Source organism: Lemur catta, chromosome 17 (genome assembly GCF_020740605.2).
Source record: "Lemur catta isolate mLemCat1 chromosome 17, mLemCat1.pri, whole genome shotgun sequence".
NCBI classification, from domain to species: Eukaryota; Metazoa; Chordata; class Mammalia; order Primates; family Lemuridae; genus Lemur; species Lemur catta.
Genome location: NC_059144.1, coordinates 50762216 through 50783353, shown reverse-complemented (window position 1 = coordinate 50783353; position 21138 = coordinate 50762216). Strand labels below are relative to the sequence as shown.

Genomic DNA, 21138 nt, shown 5'->3' with positions numbered 1-21138 from the left:
GCCTGATTCAAGTCAGCTGCTCTCCGTCCTACTGTCCCTGCCTGCCCTGTCCCCCTCCTGCCCCCTCCCGTGTCCCCAGCAGACCCCCAGCAGACACAGCCCTGAGGACTCACTCACTGGGGCCTGAGGCGAGACCCAACCCCACACCCTGGGGCACAGACTCCTGCTTGGCGAGCGTCCACCTCTCAGTCCCTCCCTCTGGGGCTCGGCTCTCAGGCCCCACAGAGAGGACCCCAGGCCCAGCACCTTATACCTGGTACCTGTACCAGTACCTTGTACTCTGCTCTGCCACGTCCTGGCTGTGACCTTGGACAAGCCTCAGTTTCCTGGACTGAGAATCAGGGCTAACACTGCCCTGCCAACCTCGTGGGGACAATTCTGTGGAGGTGCAAGCCCTGCTCAAATGTCCTTGGTGTCCCCATGGTGTGGTGGGGTGGGGGGGAGCTGTCAGGGCAGAGGGCTGGGCAGGCTGCAGAGGGAGACAGGGTCAGGGATGCTCCTGCCTCACTGGGGCTGCTGCCTGGCCCCCCATGTGGTCCCCAGACCTCTAGGACGGGGAGGGGGACAGGGATGGTCCTGCCACCTCTGGGATCCCACTGAGAGGTGCCCCACCTGCCCCTGTGGAAGACAGGGCCCAGAAGGGCCCAGGGCCAACGCAGGGGTTCCCACTGGGTGCCCGCTCACCCAGACAGAAGTGCCCCCAGACGGCAGGGCCAGGGTGACTTGCGGACGTGCACCGTCCTGAGGACACAGAATCCCCCATGGCCAGGTGCACTGCAGGTGCTCGGAGGCAGGAACCGACAGCCACGTGAGAAGCCACTCTCCCCTAGAGGGGAAGCACACCCAGCCATGACAGCTGTGAGGACCCCAGACCCGAAGGCTTCAAGCCAAACAAGAAGACCCCACGGCAGGACACAGAGGGAATTGGGGGGTCGGGCTGGAAGGCTGTGAGGGCCTCCCCAGAAAGGGCGATGCATTGAGAGAGAATTTGTCTTTGGGGAGTAAAAAGCATGTGTCCCTTATGACACCTCAACACGGGTCAATCTCAAACACACTATCCTGAGCTGTGACTGCTCACTCCTGTGCGTGACATTCTGCAAAGGTGAAGGGGACACGGAAGGGCTGGGGGGCTGCGGGGGGAGGGGTGACGCTGTTCTCTACCCGGATCTCTCTACCTGGATCGTGGCCTTGTCACAGGATCGCATGCCTTTGCTAAAGCTCACAGCACTACACTGACGAAAAGCGACCATTTCTCATGTAAATTACCTCAGTAAAGAAGTACCAGGCGCTGCTAAACCTCCACCCGCTCGGCTCCAAGTGCTGACACCACGTGCTGGCAAAGATGTTGAGTCAGGGGCCCTCGTACACTGCTGGTGGGAGTACGGACTGTACAACCTCTCTGGAAAATCGCTAGATATTTTCTACTAATGCGGAAAACGTGCCCGCTGACTTAGCACCTCTCCTGCTGGGTTTACACCCGACAGAAACTCGTGCACACGGACTCCAGGGGACGTGCACGGGTGTGAAGACAGCATCCGTCACGACAGCCCCACGTGGGAAACAACTCCGGTGCCCACCGACGGCTGGGATCAGCCCAGCGTGGAACATCCTTGGCGGAACCCTGCCGGGCATGGAAGGGGACTGCTCTCACCCGTGGATGGGCCTCACTAACGCTCCCCGAGACACAGACAGCAAGGACGTGCGCGGCGCGAGTCCACACAGGCGCCTTCACCTCTGGGGTGAGAGGTCAGGAAGGTGGTTATCCGTGGAAGACGGAGCCTGGAGGTGCTGTGCCTGCAGGCCCGTCCTGCCTGTTCACGCAATGACACGTGACGTTTGTGTGCTTTTCTGTGTGGGTTAAACCTCAATTTTCAAAACATTTTTAAAAGCCAGCGCCACTGTCGTGTCTGCAGCGTCCGTGGCTGGGCCTGTGCTGAGGCTGCCCGGGCACGGCCGTGGCCTCGCTCCTGCACAAGGCAGCTCACACCGGGAGGCAGGTTTGCAGGCTGCTGCGAGGCTGGGCCATGCTGAAAGCCCACAAGGCCCCGACTCTGCTGGGGAGGGAGCCCCCCTTTTCTCCAGGAAGTAGGCAGCGAGCACCCTCCGCACTGCAGCCTGTGGGGGATGCGGCGGTGGGGACCACCGGAGGCCCTGCTCTCCTGCTGCAGACACTCTGTTAGCAGGCGGAGAGGAAAAGGGTGCAGACGAGGAGGCCGGAGGTGGGACGCAGGGCTGGTGCAAGGCGAGCGGCCGGCCTGGGCAGGGCCCGGGGCACCTGCCGACCCTGCCTGGCACCAGTCCTGGCACAGGGGAGGGAGGTGCAGGCCTCGCCCGCCCTGGGCTTCACCTGCACCAGGTAGCCAAGGCCCCTCCCCTCCAGCCCTCTCCACCCGCAGCCAGTCCTTGCGCAGCACGCACAGCCGCACGCCGCTCACTGCGGGGACAGACAGGGTAGTCAGGAGCAACGCCAGTGACCAGCCGGCCTCCTCCTCCACCCCAACCGCTGCAGGGGACCGGAGGGGGATGCAGATCCAGCCCCACTTGGGGGGAATCTCGGGAAGATGAGACCCTGCCTGGTGGCTGAGAACCTGGCCTCCCAGGGGTCCACAGCGACAGGACCACCCAGTGGCTTCAGTGAGGAGACCCCTGCCTGGAGGGAGGCACAGGCCAGCCACCAGGAAGGCACAACCACCCCACTGGCGACCGGCGGCGTGGAGCCAACACCGCAGCTGCCCACCCGCCCGGGCCTTGGCAGCTGACCTGGATTTCCCAGCCCGAGCACAGGCCCCGGGAGCAGCAGCCGCGCAGCTGCAGACACCCCCAGCTGCCAAGGGCACTGCTAGGTTGACACATCCACGCTGGGGAGTCTGTGTGGGGAATTCCAAATGGGAAGTGTGTGCGTGCACACGTGTGTGCAGCCGTGCCTGTGCGTGTGCTGCCTGGGCCCTCGTGCTCGGGCTGACTCCTGCGGCGGGGGATGAAGAAGGGGGCAGGGGGCCCTGAGCCGACCTCGGGGCTCTGGTGAGAGCTGGTGCTCCCAGCAAGCCTCTGGGGCTGTGTGGTGGGGGCGGCTATTTTTGGAAACTGGGGACAGAGCTGGGCTTCTTCAGCCACCCCACTGAGCGCCAGGCTGGGGGCGCTGGGCAGACACAACCACCCATTCAGAGTGGGACGCAGCTGAGCAGGGTCTCTGGGTCCCCAGATGGGGCCCGATGTGTCTGGTCGAGGTGGGGGCTCCGCAAAGCCAGCTGTGGGCTGGCCCCTCCACGCTGCCTTCCCCAGGCCCCTGGCACTGTCCACAGGAGCCACTGTCCACCTCCGCAGGCCGAGGGTCACTGATGCCCCCACTTCCTCAGCTTGCTGGCCCCAGAGCATGCCAGGGTCACCCAGCTGTCCACCCCCGAGGGCCTGGGTCAGATGGGAGGGCAGCCTGGTCCTCAATCCCTGTGACACCCTGCTGGGGGGCTGGGACCACCCCCACCATGTGCTCCACCTCCACTGGCCGCACCTGCCCGGGTCCCCTCCCCTCACACCTGCAGCACCTGCGTGGGGGGCCGTGGGGTTTGCCCGGCACCCGGTGCTTCTGTACCTCAACACTGGCCAGGGCCCCACAGGCCCCCCATGCACGGTTCTGCGAGGTTGGGCCCTGCGTCCTGGGCCCCACCGGTCAGCACCTCAGAGGGGAGGGACCCACTCCCTGCTGGGAGGGTTTGGGCCACCATATCCCCGAGTGCCACAGTGGCCAGGAGTGCTGGGACCCTCTGCTGCAGCAAATCTCAAAGCACAGCCCCCTACTCACTGCACTTGGCATCCAAGGGCTCCCAGGGCAGGGGGACCCCCCAACAGAACAGCCCTCAGGGCAGGCAGCCTCCTGGCCTGGAACAGAACACGCCCTGTGCTGACGACGCCAGGGGGCTAGTGCGGAGACGGGAGCAACAGACCCCACTGTCCTCGGACCACCCCTACTGGGGGTCCAAGCAGCCCTAACTGAGCCCCGCGAGCAGCGACACACAAGCTGCCTCGGGTTCTGTCTCCCAAGCCTGAGCCCGAGAAAGACATGACCCTGCCCAGCAGAGACCCCTCCTCGGTCCTGCTGGCTGGTCCACTGTGACACCTCCGTGCTGGCTGTCACCACTCAGCCTCTGGACGCTGACCTCAGACCCAGCCGCAGCCGACGGCACCGGCCCCCCACACGCCAGCCACCGAGGGGGGTGCAGCACCAGGACCTCTCATCTACAGCCTGTGGTTCCGCAGGAGGCTGGATCCCAGGGGACGAGCACGGGAGCCCCGACCACGCCAGGGCCCCACGGCCGGCGACCGGGCGCAGCAGACCCAAGTGCAGCGCGGAGGGCGGAGAGGAGGGAGGTCGGACGGCAGTGCGAGCTCTGGTATTGCTTTTGGTATTTCCACCTTTAAAACTCCAGGCATTTTCTTCAAAAAGAACAAAACAACTAGAGCACACCTTTAACGGTAAAAAACAACATTTCAACGAAAAGGAACAGCCCGTCGCTGACAGCACTGCACATGGCGCGGTCCCAGCCCCCGGGGGTGCTTCCTGGTGAACTGGCTGCCGGCTGGTCCCAGGGCTCTGTGCCCGCATCCACCGCCTGGCAGCGGACAGCGCCCGGTCCCGAGACCCGACAGAGTCCCAGGAGGTGACTCAGAGGGTGCGGGATGGGCAGGCGTCCCCCACACGGCCCTGGAGAGCGAGCCAGCCCCCCCGGCCAGACGGCACCGACCCGAGTCCCCAGGGCCCTGCCTCCTGGGAGCCGTGTGCACGCTGGGTGGCTGGTTCTCGGTCCGACGGGAGCGGGAGGAAGGGCAGAGTGCAAACGCAGGGACCGAGGGCGCCAGGGCTGGGGCGTGCAGGGCCCTACCAGTTCTGGTTGTCCCAGCCCTCGTCGGCAGGCGCAGCCGGCGGCGCTGCCTTCTTGGCGGCCTTGGCCCTGCCCTCCCCGCCAGCGCCCTCCCAGCTCTCCCAGCCGTCGCTGTTGCTGTCCCTGTGGTTGGACGCCGAGCCCCACACTTCCCAGCTGCCCGAGCTCCTCCTCTCCGTCGAGGTGTCAGCACACGTCCAGCTGTCACTGCTGGGGGACTTGCGGGCCCTGGAGGGCTCCGCGCTTCCGAAGCTCTCCCAGAAGCTCTGGTCTATGGCGCTGCTCTGCGAGTTGTCCCCGCCGCTGCTCTGGTAACCGTGGCCCTCTGGGGGTCTTTTAAAAGTGGAGGGAACTCTAAGCAGCTATTACAAAACCAGAAATCGCCCCGTGGGGCCCTGACAGCCTGGGCTGCTCTTGGCCTGTCGGCTGAGAACAGACTGCAAGGCCGGCAAACTCAGCCCAGGAGCCCAGCCCAGCCCCCCACTCAGAACCCCCGTCCCCCAGCAGCTCTGCCGGGAGAGGGACCCCAGGCCGCGCCCGAGATTGCGATCGGCAGCAGCCACAGCAGGTGGGAGCTGCGTCTCTCTCGCTTTGGAGCAGAGAACATCGCCAGGGAGCCAGGGCCACGTCCCGCCGATCGCCCCCACTGGAGGACAATTTGAAAGAAAAGCTCCTTCTCTACCAGCTCCCAACTGTGGCGAGACCATCTCCATGGGGCTGGGTGGCCTGGCACTGGGGACAGAGGCCAGGGGACAGGTAGGACCTGCCCTGCCCAGTTGCAACCACACCACTCGCTGCCTGCACACCCGAGGAGAGATGCCTCTGCCATGGCAGAGACCGTGCCCCGACCCGGATCTGGGCATCACTGCCCTCCAGGGGCCTCCAACGCCCCTGCCCACGCCACCCCCCCAGGGCCCGGGGGACGGTGGACTTGCGGAGCAGCGCCCCTCTAGGCTCCCCTGACCCAGCCTGGGAGGTGGTGGCTCCCGTGGGACCCACAGGGCAAGCAGATGGGCCTCTCTGCACTTCCAGGGCACCGGGGCCTTTCTGCATGGTAATCCCGGCGCCACCATCCGTCCGCCCTGCCCAGCAGGGACGCCGCTCACCTGAGGCCGTGGGAGGATGGGGCACGGGGCTGGGTGGGGACACGGCTTACCCATCCGAGGAGTCCTCTGCCTTCCCAGAAAAAAAGGTGGTGACATCCCGCCATCCCTTACTGCCGACTCCCTGGACCTGGAAGGAGACGGGGACAGGGGCTGCTTGCAGAGACCCCAACCCAATTCACGCTGCCCTGAGAAGACCCAGCTTAGGATCTAGAAATAAGAGGAGCCTCACACACACGCCACGCTCAGGCAAACGCGGGACGCTACAGCCAGGACAGCCCGTGTGCAGCGGGGCCGTGCCCACACACGCCCACACACGGCCACACATGCCCACACACAGCGGGAGAAGCAAGGCAGGCCCCCGCAGACACAGCCTGCTCTTCACACGGTGGACACAAGGTCGCCGGGCTTCCTCCCGTCCACACAGCACCTCCTGCTGGACACAGCAAACGCACGCCCCACACAGCCCGGGGCGGCAGAGAGGCAGCAGCCCGCGACAGGCGCAGGCACTTACCGAGAGAAAGGCCAGCGGCAGCGAGAGGGGAGGGAGAGACAAGAGTTAGCAGCTGAGCAGCCCCCGCGCAAGCTGTCTCCACATCCCCCAGGCCGGGGCAGCCGAGGACGCGCCCGGCCCTCGTGCCCCACACCACCGTGGATGTGGAGACTGGCTTGGCTGTGCCCGCACGTCTGGCGGGGCCTGCCCTACCTTGGACGCCAACTGAGAGACCCCACTGGACACATCGTCGAAAATCCTCCCCTCCTTCACCTGCACAGATTAAAACACGACGTCAGCCATGGGCAAGAGGCCAGTTAAAGCCTCAGAAGTGCGCAGGGAACTACAGTCACGTAAACCCCAAAAAGCTCTGCGGTGGCCCCAGAATGATTTTAGCATCGTGACACTGTGCCATGGTAAGGTCTGGAAGACGTGGCACCGGCCGGCCACTGGGGACAGATGACAACGCACGTCACGGGATGACCTCAGCTCATCTGAGCGGCTCCCTTGGGGCCCTGTCACTCCCTGTGGTGCCGAGGGGACGAGCTAGTGGGGCTGATGGCCCCCAGGCTGGCCTGAGCCACGTCCCTGCGTCAGCCACACCTCCCGGGGACGGGCTGGCACCACCCAGGCCCCTCGGCACACTGCAGCCGGCAGGGGCAGAGGAGCAGGCACCGGGCCAGGCTGAGTCTGGAGCCCGGGCAACCCGGGGTGCTGGACACGCGACATGCCCCGGGCCCAGCAGGCGCCCACACAGCCACCTCCCCAGTGAAAGGGGGGACAGCAGCGCCCACCCCAGGGCAGCTGCCCGGTACCTTCTCCTGCGCAGGCTTGAGGACGCTCTCGCTCAGGCTGTGGCCCAGCTCCGAAGCCTGCGGGGAGGGAAGCGCGTGAGCCCCGCACGGCAGCGTTCACTGTGGACGCAGCCAGCATATGGCAGCACCGGCCTGCCACAGACAGCTCGAGCTTTGCCAACAGGGGGACAGCAGCGGGACGCAAGCACACGGGAGCAGGGTCACAAGTCACAGGTCACAGGACTCCCCAACACACACACAGCCGCCACCGGAGAAGACCCAGAGCACTCTGCCCCGCCCACATTCTTGCAGGAAGCGGCGCCTGGCGCAGCCTGTGAGCTCTGTGAGGCCCAGAGTCGACAGCGGACCCCCACAGCGACCCCCACTTGCCGGCCGGCCCCGAGCCCAGCCCGAGTGCCGACAGGGGTGGTGGTCGCTCCTCACTGGCGCAGGCACCTCCTCCGCCCCTCCTGGAGCGGCACTGAGCCCACCGGGAGGGAAAGGGGCAGAGAGGCCGGGGCCGCGGGAAGCAGGTGCTGGGGACAGAGCTCAGCCTGTCGTGACGCTGGCGTCCCGGCGGTGTAAGGGCCTGGGGACGTGGCGTGAGGGGGCTTTTCTTCCCCTCAAGACCGGGACAAGCACAGATGAAAGATTTAAGGGGAAGAATTCCGCAACACAGGAAGCAGTCTCATCGGGACAGACACCTTTGGATCCAGTGCAAGGTAATTAAACCATGAAATGGAAATCTCGCCAAGCAGCCCCGGCCCCAGGAACCCCAGGCCCAGCCAGAACCTCCACGGGCAGCGCCCGGGTCCCGGATCTTAAAGGAGCTGCGGCCGTGACGGGCCAGGGAGCAGGGTCTGCGCACACGTGAGCAGAGACGGGCAGCTGAGCGCATGCTGAGCAGGCACCGCGGAGCACGAGCAGACACGGGCTTTACCGGCTCTGGCTGCTGTTTGTAACCCCAAAACTTTACCGCGACGGCAGGGAGACAGGAGAGAGAGCAAGGTGGGGAGCGGTGTTAGTGACCCGGAGGCAGCTCCACGCGCACCACGGGGTGGGGTGGGGGTCACACAGGGCGGCTCAGAGCCAGCTGCGTCCTGCCTGGAGCCGGACTGCGCTTCTGCTCCAAACTGACCCGTTCCAGAACCGCGTGAGCCAACGTGACTGAGGAGCCTGGGACGAAGCCGGGCAACGTCCCTGGGGCCGCAACTAGCAGCACATGGGGGAGGACCTCTTGGGTGATGAGGGCACGTCCTGAAAGGCCACCCACAGCTCCACACCTGGAAAGCCCACGTGGCCGCTGCCTCCTGCAGGCAATTGACCCCGAGCCCTGCAGAGGTAGGTCCCGACCGCGGCCCCAACAACCGCGGAGGAACCGGGGGCCACCAAGTGAGCCTTGAAGAAGGAAAGAAAGGCCAAGGCCCGAGGCCACCACCGCCTGCAGTGGGAGGACACGCTGACCACAGCGCAGGGCCGGGTGGCTGCCAGTGACCCTCGACTGCTGAGCCGGCGTCCTGCCCCCAAGGGGGTGGTCACCGCACGGTGGCCTCACACCTATGCCAGCTGCCAACCGCCGGGAGACGAGTTGGCCCTGCAGGGCCTGAGCGGGTACAGCCCCCTAGTCCCCGGCTAAACCGCACGGGCACACGAGGTGGCCACAGTGATGCCAGGAAGGTCCCTCCCCTCTAGGCTGGGAACCAGGCCCTGGCAGCTTCCGGACACTCCACGTGGTGTCACAGGCTCAGAATCTGGGCTTTAAAACGCACAGGAGTATGAAAGCTGCCGCTACATTACCTTTTGACTTGCTTGGGATCCAAATTTTGTGGCCTAAAATCAAAACAAAGACAGAGCCCGTTAATCGAGTGTCTCGCCGTGGCCACGAGGCCTCACTCCTGCGGGACCCCATGCACTCGGTTCCTGCCCCGTCTCCTCCCCGGCAGCAGCTCCCGTGAGCCCAGAGCAGCCGCAGGCCATGCCTGGGTTAGCACAGGCGCCAGCCCAGCGTGGACCAGGGCCAGGGCACACCTGTGCTGTGCCAGGGCTGGGGGACAGCAGGGCCAACGCCGTGCTCCAGACTGTGGCAGGACCAGGGCCCCCGGTGCGGTGCAGGGGACGAGGCCTGGGTGGCCCAGGGCCTAGCACCCCGTCCCTTCACACTCGAGGGAAGGGCAGAGGCCTGGCCGGGGACACCCAGCTGGAGGCTCCTGGAGCTCCCTGGCCACAGCTGCCCTCGGACACGAGGAAGCAGGGGCCCTGGCGGGAACCAGCACCAGCCCAGTGGCAAAGCCGTGGTGCTGTGGGAGCTGGCACCCTGGACGCCCGGCCCACTGCCCTTTGCAGGCCCCCCCGCCACCGCTCAGCAAGGACTTGGGCCCCTCCCAGGGCAGAACCGCAGGACAGGGCCTGTTAGGCCTGTGGGGAGGACCTGGCCGGTGTTCACTGACTTTTGCTCATGCCGAGAGCACCCGGGAGGCTTCCAGCTCGTTGCCGGGGCAGCTCCAGGCGCCTGGGGCCGTCTGCGCTGGCTCAGCAGGCCAGGCCCTCGGCCTGGACCCTTGGCCCCGGCTCTGGGCTCTCCCTCCTCTCCCTGACACCTCTCCTCCCACACCATGGCCCGGCCCAGGCCAGGGCTCCTCCCTGGGTCTCAGGCCTGCCCCTCGCTGCCCCCGCTCGCCAAGTCACTGCCTGAAGCGCCATGGCCGTCCTGGCTGACCCCAAATCCTCCCCTCCTCTCAGGCCCGGGGCAGGCAAGGGCAAGGCACAAATCCCAACCATCAAACCACCACTCTGAAGATCCAGAAGCGGAAACTTAAGGGGCACAAAGTGCCCGTGACCTACTTCACCAGGCCAGGGCAGGGCCTGGGGATGAGTCGGGGCCACATCTGCCCCCACTCCCAAGCAGGCAAGGTCACCTCTGACGCGGAGAGGGACACTGGCCACAGCAAGAACTGCCATGTGGTCCTGCAGAGCCATCAAGGCCCGAGGGCCTCCCTGGCTGGGGGAGTCAGGCCCGTGCATGGAGGGCTGGCGCCCCGGGACCCCTGTCCACAGGCCTCCACAGCTCTTAGAACCTCAGGCCAGCGGCGGCCAGCAGAACACTGGGGACAGTGACTTACGCCCTCCTTCGCGGCCGAGGCGAACCTGCTGGCTCCAGTGGTAAAACTGCTCCAGCCCTGCGGGAGGCAAGAGACACCCAGGTCAACCTCCACGGGCAGCTGCGCCCGGCCCCAGCGCCCGGCGGGCGAGCACAGCCCAGGCCCAGCCCGACGGGCGGCTGTGCTGAGGGCACCTCAGACACCTCTGCTGCTCCTGCTTCTACCACGGAAACGAGGCCCATCCTACGAGAACCTGGGTGGCACAGCGTTGGCCCTCGGCCCATCTGCAGGCCCAGAGCTGGCACCTCTCCTGCCCCCGACCGAGGAGCAGATGGATGGCCGTGGGCGGGGCTGCTGGCGGCCCCCAGGGCCTGCTATCCATCCCCGGTCAGGGTTGCTTTCTCCTAACCCTGCAAAGTAAACTGCAGCTATTTAGAAATATAAATAACTCATTTAAATGACCACTGACTCTCTCCCTCCTAACAGAAATGCAGAGGCCCCTACACTCTGCGACATAACTAAACTCAGCCGTCTTTGGAGAACAGAGATGCAGGACAAACCCTACAGGCTGTAGCTAAAATCGTGCTTTTCTTCCCTAGAAAGGGTCCGGCAACGACTGTAGCAGAACGTGACCGCGGCTGCCCTGAGCAATGAGAAGCTACACGCCCCCAAGCTCCGGAGATCCACTGGTGGGGCTCTTGGAGGTGAAGAGATCCATTTTAGATAGTTTTTGAATACAAAGTTCATTCCTTTTTGGAATACTGAATGTGCACAGTTCAAACAGACGGTGCCGGGCATCTCCCTGTGTGGTCAGCCCCGACCAGGCCCGTGGCCGTCCGCCCAGTGCCCTTGCGTGCACACGCAGCACAAAAACAGATTCCTGTGTTGCCCCTTCTCACACGCGGTGCCCACCCTCCTCTGCGCCTGCAGCTGCAGGTCACCGTGTTGCTACTGAACATCTTCCTCGTCCCTTCACGTGGCGGCATCCGAACGGCCACCCCGGCTCTAACTGGCCTCACTGGCGAGGCCTGCAGGTTGTTTGCGATGATTGGCATTGCAGACAGCAATGCTGTAATGAGTAAAAATCATTTTTAATTAACAGTAACACTATCCTTGGAAGGTGAAGTTTGACAAAATTTATTTTCCTGACTGGAAAAGCAGCAGCCAGCCAGGGTCACACCCTGACACCTGCACCGAGCTCCAGGCGCCCCCAGGAGGCAGGGGGCACCCAGGCCGGGCACCCCAGCCCAGAGAGGGCAGCAGCGCCCGTGCGGCTCCCTGCGCCGCCTCTGCCACGGAGTCCCCGCCAGAGCCGGCCGCCCGCCCGCCGCGCTCCGCACTCTCCCCGAGAGGAGGGTGACGTGGGCTCCATAGGAAACTGCTCCTTAGGGGAACAGACGTAGTGAGGTTGTAAGTATACGTTTTGTGCCCAAAGTTAAGAAAGTGACTACATACAATCCAGGTATAAGTAATTTAAGCCACACTTTAAAAGAAAACTTCACTGATGCTAAGGGAGGGCCTCACAACAGAACTACACTGTGTATCGTGACTGCTGGCACAGCCCTCTGTGGGTTCCCCTGTCCCTGGCTCCGGGCGGCCCCTCGTGCCAGGCCTGCCACGGGAGGCATGCGCTGCAGGGCCCGAGCATCCTCACCGAGTACAGGGACGACATGGCATTGTTGAGGAAGTCATCTTCCCTCTTCGGAGGCGGCGGCGTGTTCCCAAACCCCACATAGCGATTGCTCTGGGCCCTGAACACAAAGTACCAAAAGCAGCAGCTGGCGTGAGCCCTGCGTCCCCTGGGACCTGGGACAGAGGCACGGCTGGGCCCCGGGGGACCTGCCACCTCCACCACGAACAGGACACACATGTGCACCCGGTGGGGCATGAGCGTCTGCAGCTCAGCTGCAGCACACGGAGTCCTGCCCTTTTTGCTCAGTTTAAAAAGACCCCCTGCCGTGTGGCCAGAGGCCCCCCTCAGCAAGCCCCGAACCCTAGACAGAGAGTTACTGGGAGAAAGATTGAAACAGTTTACAGAGCTTCAGGGATAAACACTCACCTGCAGGTCAGGTAGATTCCAGGAAAAAAATGTATTATTTTTTTCCTAAGTATTAGGTTTTTTCTACACTCAAGACCCCACTTCCAACCTGGGCTGGCCACCGTTGGGCCCCGCATAGCACGCTGCACACAGGAAGGAAGCAGCCCCACCCAACAGCCCGAGCCGTGGGAGGCCGCCCTGCCCAAGCTGACCCTGCTCGCAAGGCCTCACCCTTGATAGGAGCCGAGGTCGTCACTCAGCCAGTCTTCGAAAGCCTTGTCAGAGGCGGCAGTCACGTTCTGCGTCTGGCCGGGGCCTCTGAAACCAAGAGCCAGAGGTTGGTGACGCCAACGCTGGGTGGAGGGTAAGGCAGGACCTGGCCGGCACCACGGCAGCCCCACCGGCACCCACTGGGACCACGTGGTCCACCTGGGAGGTGCCTTCGCAGGACCCGAGAGCACCTGAGGCCAGGCCAGCCTCCAGCGCTGTCCAAAATGCTGTGTGGGGCTGCAGGGAGGAGCAGGGAGGTACTATTTTTTATTTTAGACGTGTCTTTATTGGTCAAATCTTTACTAAAAGGTTGTAGTGTTTCCGCAATTTTAAAAAGCCTTTTTCCCACTGCCTTTTGGGAAGGAACAGCTCACAATTGTAGCTGTTACCACGACAGCAGGAAATCGAGGCTTCTATGGGGACCCCGAGCTACGGCTAAGATCAGGGGCGGGCAGGGAACAGGGTGGGGGCCTGACTTGCAGGCATGGGGGCGGCTACCGGTGGGTGGAGGACAGCAGCGTCCTGGGCTGAGGTGGAATCCAGTTCTGGGCAGGTGAGGACTCCAAAGACCACTCTCTGCCTTCGGCCAGGGTGGCCACCTGACCAGGGGACACAGGTAGTTAGCACGGAATGCCTGGTGCCGCCCGTGGACCCATCTCCTCAGGCGCATGCACCCAGCCACAGCCCACCCGGATCACCACCACACGCAGCCCCCTCCCAGGCCTCGGCGGCCACAGGCTCAGGTCTACACAGCAGGTCTCACTGGCCGCGAACGGCAGCACTGGTGAGCTCTGGAGCAGTGCTGCTCCGACTTCAAACCGTAGCAACCCACACACATGGCCCCCGATCTCCAGAAGTACTGCACCCGAGGTGCAGCAGAGGCATTACGGATCAGAGTCCCTCCGCCTGGAGCTGGGGAGGGCTTTCATGTCTGTTAACTACGGTCACTTGTCTCTCCTCCGGGTAGAAGATGCTGTGCTGGAGGAGGCAGGGGCCAGGGTCTGTCTGCACCTGAACTGCGCCCCGACGGGCATGTCAGAACAGAGGGAGGATTCTAACTCCCAGAACCACCGAATACCACAGTCCAGGTGCCACGAGGGGTGGAGCAGGCGCGACACCTGCGAGTCGGGGGCTGTCATCACCTTATCCCGGAACAGCGCCGCGGCTCTGCTGTTGTACTTCTCCTGCAGGGACCAGCGGGGATCGTAATCCTCCTGAGCCTCCAGGAACTCCCGGAACTTGGCGTTCCCACCTGCCTTCATCTTCTCCAGCTCAATGTCCTTCCACTTGTCCATGGTGACAGAGCGCACAAAGCTGCAAACCAGAGGCCTAACCTAATCACCAAGGACTGGGGACACCCAGGGCCTCCCTGCCAAAACCCAGGCCGTGGATTAGCCCGAGGAGCCACACGGAGCTGAGCGCCAGCCGGCTGGAACCCTGTGCCATGGTGTCACTGGAGCGGGCCAGGGCAGACATGGGGTCCCCGCAGAGCCGGGACGGCAGGACACTGACCTGAGGTGAACCCCAAGCCCGCGGTGTCTCCCCGAGCACTCCAGGCAGATCCAGATGCCGTAGGTCACACTGACCCACTGGGGATTGAATGCGCCACACTCAAAACAAACCTGCAAAGGGCCACAAATGATTCACCAGGTGGCTCGGGGCACAGTCCAGGGACCCCCAAAGATCCAACAGGTGACCCCCAGAGAGCAGGCAGCAGGAGCCAGCCCTGGACGGGAGCTTGCGCAAACAAGCCAGCGGCCAGGCAGGGGGCTGGGGCGAAGCCTGAAGGGAAAGAGCCTCCCAGGCAGAGAAACGTCTGACGGGAAGACCGGGTGGACACGCCCTGGTGAGCACCAGAAACAGCCCCTCTCCAGCAGTCGGCCGCGCCCCCAACCCGCCCAGCACAGCCATGCAGCGCGAGCACCGCACCAACCACCAGCTATGCCAAGGAGGGACGTGACAGCCGTGCCACTCCCAGGAGGCCAGCGGCCCTGAGCAGAGCATGGACGGGGGCAGCACTCACATTGTTCTCGTCCTGCACCCGGACTTCTTTAAGTACCTTCCTGGTTCTTGGGCTGGCCATGCTGCTGCAAAACAGAAAAACAAACATTTTAAACTTACAAACAGATTACAAGCAATAAAATAAGCTGTCACTTCAAAACCACCAAACAACAGGTAAGAAAAATCCCACTGCGCTGCTCAGGAGAAGCTACAGAGTGACACTGCTGCTTGCTGCAGACACCAACAGGGACCCTGCTGCAGGGGCCCGCCCTCCACACGCTAGGGGTGCTCCCAGGCCACAGCCACTGCAGTGATTAGGGACACCACGTAATGACTGGCGTCTCCTTTACTTAAACATCGTGTACCACCAAAACTGCGTAATTTGTAAGAAGTCCTGTCTTTCAGTGGTGAAATCCACAGCAAGCGGTCATCTCTACAGAACACCGACTTCCCACCTAAAAGGAGACACACCCAACTTGGGCTGGTCACTTCTGGGGACCGTGCACCCCAGCCCTCCCCTCCACCTCTCCAACATGGTGTGCGGGGCCTCCCAGCTGGGCCGGGGCAGAAGCGCAGCCCCCGATTGCTGTGTGTGAGAAGACCAGGCTGCTGGAGCGGCCGCGGGTGGCTCCTCCGTGGGGCCACCCTGGGCATGGAGGCACCAGATGGTGTGGCCACAGCAGGACAAGGACTGTGGCCTATGGGCCACCAGACCCGCCATGACAGCTCACAGGGACACTGGTGGGGACAGCGGCGATGAGGCTCAGGCTGAAGAGAAAACCTGCTTCCTCAGGGATCTACTGGCTCCAGCAGAGCTCAGCTTCAGCTGATGGCCCCTTAACCCACAACCAGGAACGTCAGTACAATGAGACTCAAAGCCGGAGAAAGGGAGTGACGCCAACCCAGTGTCAGCTGTAAGTGAACACACATGGCGGTGTGTGCTGCCACGTGAGTTAGGGGAACAGCTCACAGGTCCAGCACACACCACCGGGCAGACGTGGGACAGAGCATCCAGCCTGGAGGCAGCGGAACTGGGCCTCAGGCCACCTGTACCCCTGGCCAGCCCACACCTGCACGGTGGCTCTCCGACGCTCGCCTGCCTCTCATGATGAACAGCGCTGTGGGCTGTTCCCCCAGCTCACACGGCAGCACGCCGCTACGTGAGGAACACGGCACCCAGAGTGATGGGAACTCACACGGCAACACGCCGCTGCGTGAGGAACACGGCACCCCGAGCGATGGGAACTCACACGGCAACACGCCGCTGCGTGAGGAACACGGCACCCCGAGTGATGGAACTCACACGGCAACACGCCGCTGCGTGAGGAACACGGCACCCCGAGTGATGGAACTCACACGGCAACACGCCGCTGCGTGAGGAACACGGCACCCAGAGTGATGGGAACTCACACGGCAGCACGCCGCTGCGTGAGGAACACGGCACCCCGAGTGATGGGAACTCACACGGCAGCACGCCGCTGCGTGAGGAACACGGCACCCCGAGTGATGGGAACTCACACGGCAGCACGCCGCTGCGTGAGGAACACGGCACCCCGAGTGATGGAACTCACACGGCAGCACGCCGCTGCGTGAGGAACACGGCACCCCGCGTGATGGGAACTCACACGGCAACACGCCGCTGCGTGAGGAACACGGCACCCCGCGTGATGGGAACTCACACGGCAACACGCCGCTGCGTGAGGAACACGGCACCCCGAGTGATGGGAACTCACACGGCAGCACGCCGCTGCGTGAGGAACACGGCACCCCGAGTGATGGAACTCACACGGCAGCACGCCGCTGCGTGAGGAACACGGCACCCCGCGTGATGGGAACTCACACGGCAACACGCCGCTGCGTGAGGAACACGGCACCCCGAGTGATGGGAACTCACACGGCAACACGCCGCTGCGTGAGGAACACGGCACCCCGAGTGATGGGAACTCACACGGCAGCACGCCGCTGCGTGAGGAACACGGCACCCCGAGTGATGGGAACTCACACGGCAGCACGCCGCTGCGTGAGGAACACGGCACCCCGAGTGATGGAACTCACACGGCAGCACGCCGCTGCGTGAGGAACACGGCACCCCGCGTGATGGGAACTCACACGGCAACACGCCGCTGCGTGAGGAACACGGCACCCCGAGTGATGGGAACTCACACGGCAGCACGCCGCTGCGTGAGGAACACGGCACCCCGCGTGATGGGAACTCACACGGCAGCACGCCGCTGCGTGAGGAACACGGCACCCCGCGTGATGGGAACTCACACGGCAGCACGCCGCTGCGTGAGGAACACGGCACCCCGCGTGATGGGAACTCACACGGCAGCACGCCGCTGCGTGAGGAACACGGCACCCCGAGTGATGGGAACTCACACGGCAGCACGCCGCTGCGTGAGGAACACGGCACCCCGAGTGATGGGAACTCACACGGCAGCACGCCGCTGCGTGAGGAACACGGCACCCCGAGTGATGGGAACTCACACGGCAGCACGCCGCTGCGTGAGGAACACGGCACCCCGAGTGATGGAACTCACACGGCAGCACGCCGCTGCGTGAGGAACACGGCACCCCGCGTGATGGGAACTCACACGGCAGCACGCCGCTGCGTGAGGAACACGGCACCCCGCGTGATGGGAACTCACACGGCAGCACGCCGCTGCGTGAGGAACACGGCACCCCGCGTGATGGGAACTCACACGGCAGCACGCCGCTGCGTGAGGAACACAGCACCCCGAGTGATGGGAAGCTACACACGCATGCACGGCTGTCCTTTCCAGCGTCACCCCTTTCCTCCTCGCTGCTGTGTTTAAGGTGACAGTTTAGACCGACCAGCTTTTCTACCAGTCGCAGAGGGGGAGCTTCACTCTACGTGCGGCTAAAAAAAAAAAAAAAATCAGAAAAACCTCTGTCCCACACTTGGCCTTCAGTCTTAAGTGCGCAGAGATGAGGCGTCCCCGAGGGGGCCCCGGCTCTCCAGGCAGCCAGACCCTCTGAGTCTAGCAGCCCGTGACTTCACACTCCCTAGTGCCCACCTTTGAGCTGCTTGAGGTCAGGAAATAAACACCGGCTCTCTGGGCCACACGTGCCGGTGTCCTAAAACCACAAGCCGTGCCCACAGGACTCGGCCCTGCGTGACCCATTCAGGAGAATTACTGCCACCCACAGCACTAAAGCCAGGAAAGGGGCAGAGAGCACCGTGGGTCTGAGCTCTCACTGCAGCCACACGAGGGCCCTGTGCGGAGCTGGCATTCGGGACAGGCACACGCACGGCTGTGAACCCAGCAGGGCCTGTGGGGGGGCAGGTGGTCACCTGTGGTCACAGCTGCCACGCCGCAAGAGACCAGTCCAGGTGTTCACGCTCGGTCCTGTTTCCACACGCTATTCCTGCCCTCAGGAGCTCACGATTGGTCAACAGACACACAAGCGAAAGTCAGAACCATAGTGGGACAGCTCTGAATCTGTGAGTAAAACAAGCAGAAGGACATTCACACAACTACTGCCGGGAGAAACCCTGCAGAAATGAAAGACGTGGCTTGGATCTTAAAGGAACTTTCCCACGTGACCAATTCTGGAAGTTTGAGAGCCCGAGTTCTTTGAAATGCTAAGTCTAATAACACGAAAACAAATACCTCCTAACTTTCAAAAGCATAAATATGACTTATCTTGAAAAGTAATCCAAGAATTCGCAACACTTGAAACCAAGAGGATAAAAATGCAGCTCTTTCTGCAAATGGACATGACATTAAATGTTGGACCAAGTGAGCACAGTTTTTCTTAGTTAAACCACCTGGAACACTCTCAACATGTGAGATCAAAAGAGATAATTCAGGACACCACTTAGTCCCCAGAGCTGTAACACAGGTGACAGGTAGAAAATACTAATTGATTTTCTCAGAAACTGTCCGAAGCACCCGAAACACCCATGTCTGAGAACAGCAGCCCTTTCTCCCTCTAGAGCATAGACTATTTCTGAGCTTGGCAGGGACATGGTCCCAGAAACGGACGCCAAGACGAACCCAGGAGCTATGACAGCCCCTGACCACCATGACAGCCCCGTTTTGCTGCTCTCACCAACAGCGTGGCGGGAATATTCGGCCTGCGGTAAACGAGCACAATTATTGCTCGGAGTGGGTGGTTTGCGACCGTTTTTACCAGGGCAGACAGGACGCACAGTTCCTCTAAACGCACGTAAACAGAAAAAAGCTTCAAAAGCCCCTCCTGGTTTTTCTGCCTTCCCCGAGACCACCATCCGCGTCCAGGGTAGGCAGGACCGGAGCAGGCGGCGGCCGCGTCTCCGACGGGGCTGGGCCCCCTGACGCCGGCCGGACACCCTCACTCCCCGGCTGCGGGTGCGGCGGGGACCGGGACGGCCCGGCCCGCCCCAGGGCTGTGGGTGGGGAGGCCCCCGGCCCGGGCTGGGGCAGCGCAGGGCAAGGGCGGCGGGAGCCCCGGCCAGGCCCAGGCCCAGCGCCCAGGGGCGCGGGGCGGGAGAGGCGGACTCGGCCGGGCCGGGCGGAGCAGCCGCGGCGCGGCGGGTCCCGGGCGGGGGCGAGGGCCCTGCGGGACCGGGGGCGACGCCGCGTCCGCGCCGCGAACCGCGCGCTTACCTGGCAGGTGGGGCTGCGGGCCGGGTCGGGGTCGGGTCGGGGTCGGGCCGGGCCGGGGTCGCGCTGTCGAGCGGCACAGAGGCTGCTTGCTGGTCGCCCACCGGCCGCCACCAGCTTCCGACTACGTTGCGCTTTGCAAGGCCTCACGGGAGCCGGCAGGGGCGGGACTTCCGCCTCGGGTTCGAGCCCGGAAGCGCGCGCCCGCGCGGTCGCCATGGAGACGCGCCGGGTCAGGGCCCACGACGCGCGGAGTGCGGAGGCTGCCGCCGTGGACCTGCGGGGCAGGCGCCGAGGGCGTCCGGCGGGGTCGCCTCCGGGAGGCCAAGGCAGGGACTTCGGTTTTGTTTTAACTCTCTGCTTTTCTGCCTACCCCACATGTTCCTCATTGATCGACGTGACTGTAGAAATAATAGAGAACAAGCCTTGTTATCGAGGTACCACTTTCCCACAGTAAAATGGACAGTTCAGTGAGTTTTGACAAATACATCCTCCCATGTAACCCTGGCCACAGTCAAGTATAGAACATTTCCATCAGCGGCAGCCACTCTTTTCTTCCCACCCCCATGTTTTAGTTTCATCTGTTCTAGAATTCCGCATAAATAGAATCACGCAAAATGTACTCTTTCATGATGCCTTCTTTCACTTAACATGTGTTTGGGATTCATCCACATTGTTGTGTGTATCAATAACCGGTTCCTTTTCATTGCTAAGTGGTAGTCCATTGAATGAATGTGCCTCATTTGTTCATTCACATGTTGGACACTGGAGTTGTCTCTAAGTTTTGGCTATTGTGAACAAAGCTGCCTTGAAATTCAAGTACAAGTCTTTTGTGGGCATTTTAAAAAAATTATTTCTCTGGGGTAATTACCTAGAAGTGAAATTTCTGGGTGATGGGGTAGGTGCATATTGAACTTTATAAGAAAGTGCTAAACAGCTTTCCAAAGTGGTTGTACCATTTTATGCTTCCACCAGCAATATAGGAGTTCCAGTTGCTCCATATCTTTGTTGACACTTGACATTGTCAGTCTTTTTATTGCAGCCAGTCTAGTGGGTACAAAGTGGTGTCTCATTGCAGTTTATTTGCATTTCTCTCCATGGTTGTTTGAAAGCTCCCCTGGGCGCTCTCAACTTCCCCACACTTCCAGCCTGCCCAGATGAGCACCTCCCCCTGCAGCCAGAGGAAGCCCTTGAGAGGCAGTCACCAGTTCTTGTGTAAACACAGAACCAGCCCAATCTTTGTGTAATAAAAATAAATCTTTCTGTGTGTGAATTATTTTTCAGTTGCCATGAACCCCAAGGTTGCAGGTCACATAAGCTGAGCACCCCCAGATGGTCCTGATCTGTGACCCCGGAGCCAGGGGGAACTAAAAGATCAACCACAGGAGGAACCAAAGTGCTCAGAGCAAGGAACAGGGACTGAATGAAGTAGTGAACCTCAGCATCACTTCGTGGCATGCTCCAATCAGATCACTTGTCATTACCCTCATTACTCTCCGTCTATAAAACCTGCCCCAGCTTCCAGGTCTGGGGGGAGAGGGCAGATTGGAGCATTGCCTCCTGTGTCTTCACCAGTTCACTCCCAATAAAGCTTTTCTTTTCTCAAAAGCTGGTGCTGTGGCATTGGCTTCTACGTGCGTTGAGCAGCAAGCCAATACGAACAGCGTAGATTTCAGGACAAGATCCTGTGGTCAGGACTGCATGGGCTGCATGAGTTGAGAAGTGGGAGCCGTGTGCTGAATTGGTCACAGTGGGCTTCCTGGAAGAGGCAGACTATGAAGGAAAAGAAGTTGAAAAGGAGAGAGAGAGGGAAGGCATTCCTGGAAAGGGCACAGCTGGAGCCAACATCTGGCA

The 21138-nt window shown here is 62.4% G+C and overlaps 1 protein-coding gene across 7 annotated transcripts; it reads right to left on the bottom strand.

Annotated features, from left to right (window-relative positions):
* Positions 1 to 4463: 4463 nt before the first annotated feature.
* Positions 4464 to 19428, bottom strand: ARFGAP1 (ADP ribosylation factor GTPase activating protein 1). 7 transcript variants are annotated; one of them, XM_045529353.1, is made up of 14 exons: positions 19288 to 19418; positions 17377 to 17555; positions 14697 to 14760; positions 14186 to 14295; positions 13816 to 13987; positions 13172 to 13272; positions 12635 to 12721; positions 12020 to 12116; positions 10387 to 10443; positions 9065 to 9097; positions 7289 to 7345; positions 6687 to 6746; positions 6034 to 6110; positions 4464 to 5210 (listed from the first exon to the last, which is right to left on the bottom strand). In XM_045529353.1, the coding sequence occupies exons 3-14, from the start codon at positions 14754 to 14756 to the stop codon at positions 4874 to 4876; spliced, it is 1248 nt and encodes a 415-aa protein (XP_045385309.1). In that variant the 5' UTR covers positions 14757 to 14760; positions 17377 to 17555; positions 19288 to 19418; the 3' UTR covers positions 4464 to 4873. The 7 variants fall into 7 exon arrangements, with proteins under 7 accessions (XP_045385309.1, XP_045385310.1, XP_045385308.1 ...); XM_045529354.1 differs by lacking the exon at positions 19288 to 19418 and adding an exon at positions 17713 to 18116; XM_045529352.1 differs by lacking the exon at positions 19288 to 19418 and adding an exon at positions 17991 to 18116.
* Between the last annotated feature and the right edge of the window lie 1710 nt (positions 19429 to 21138).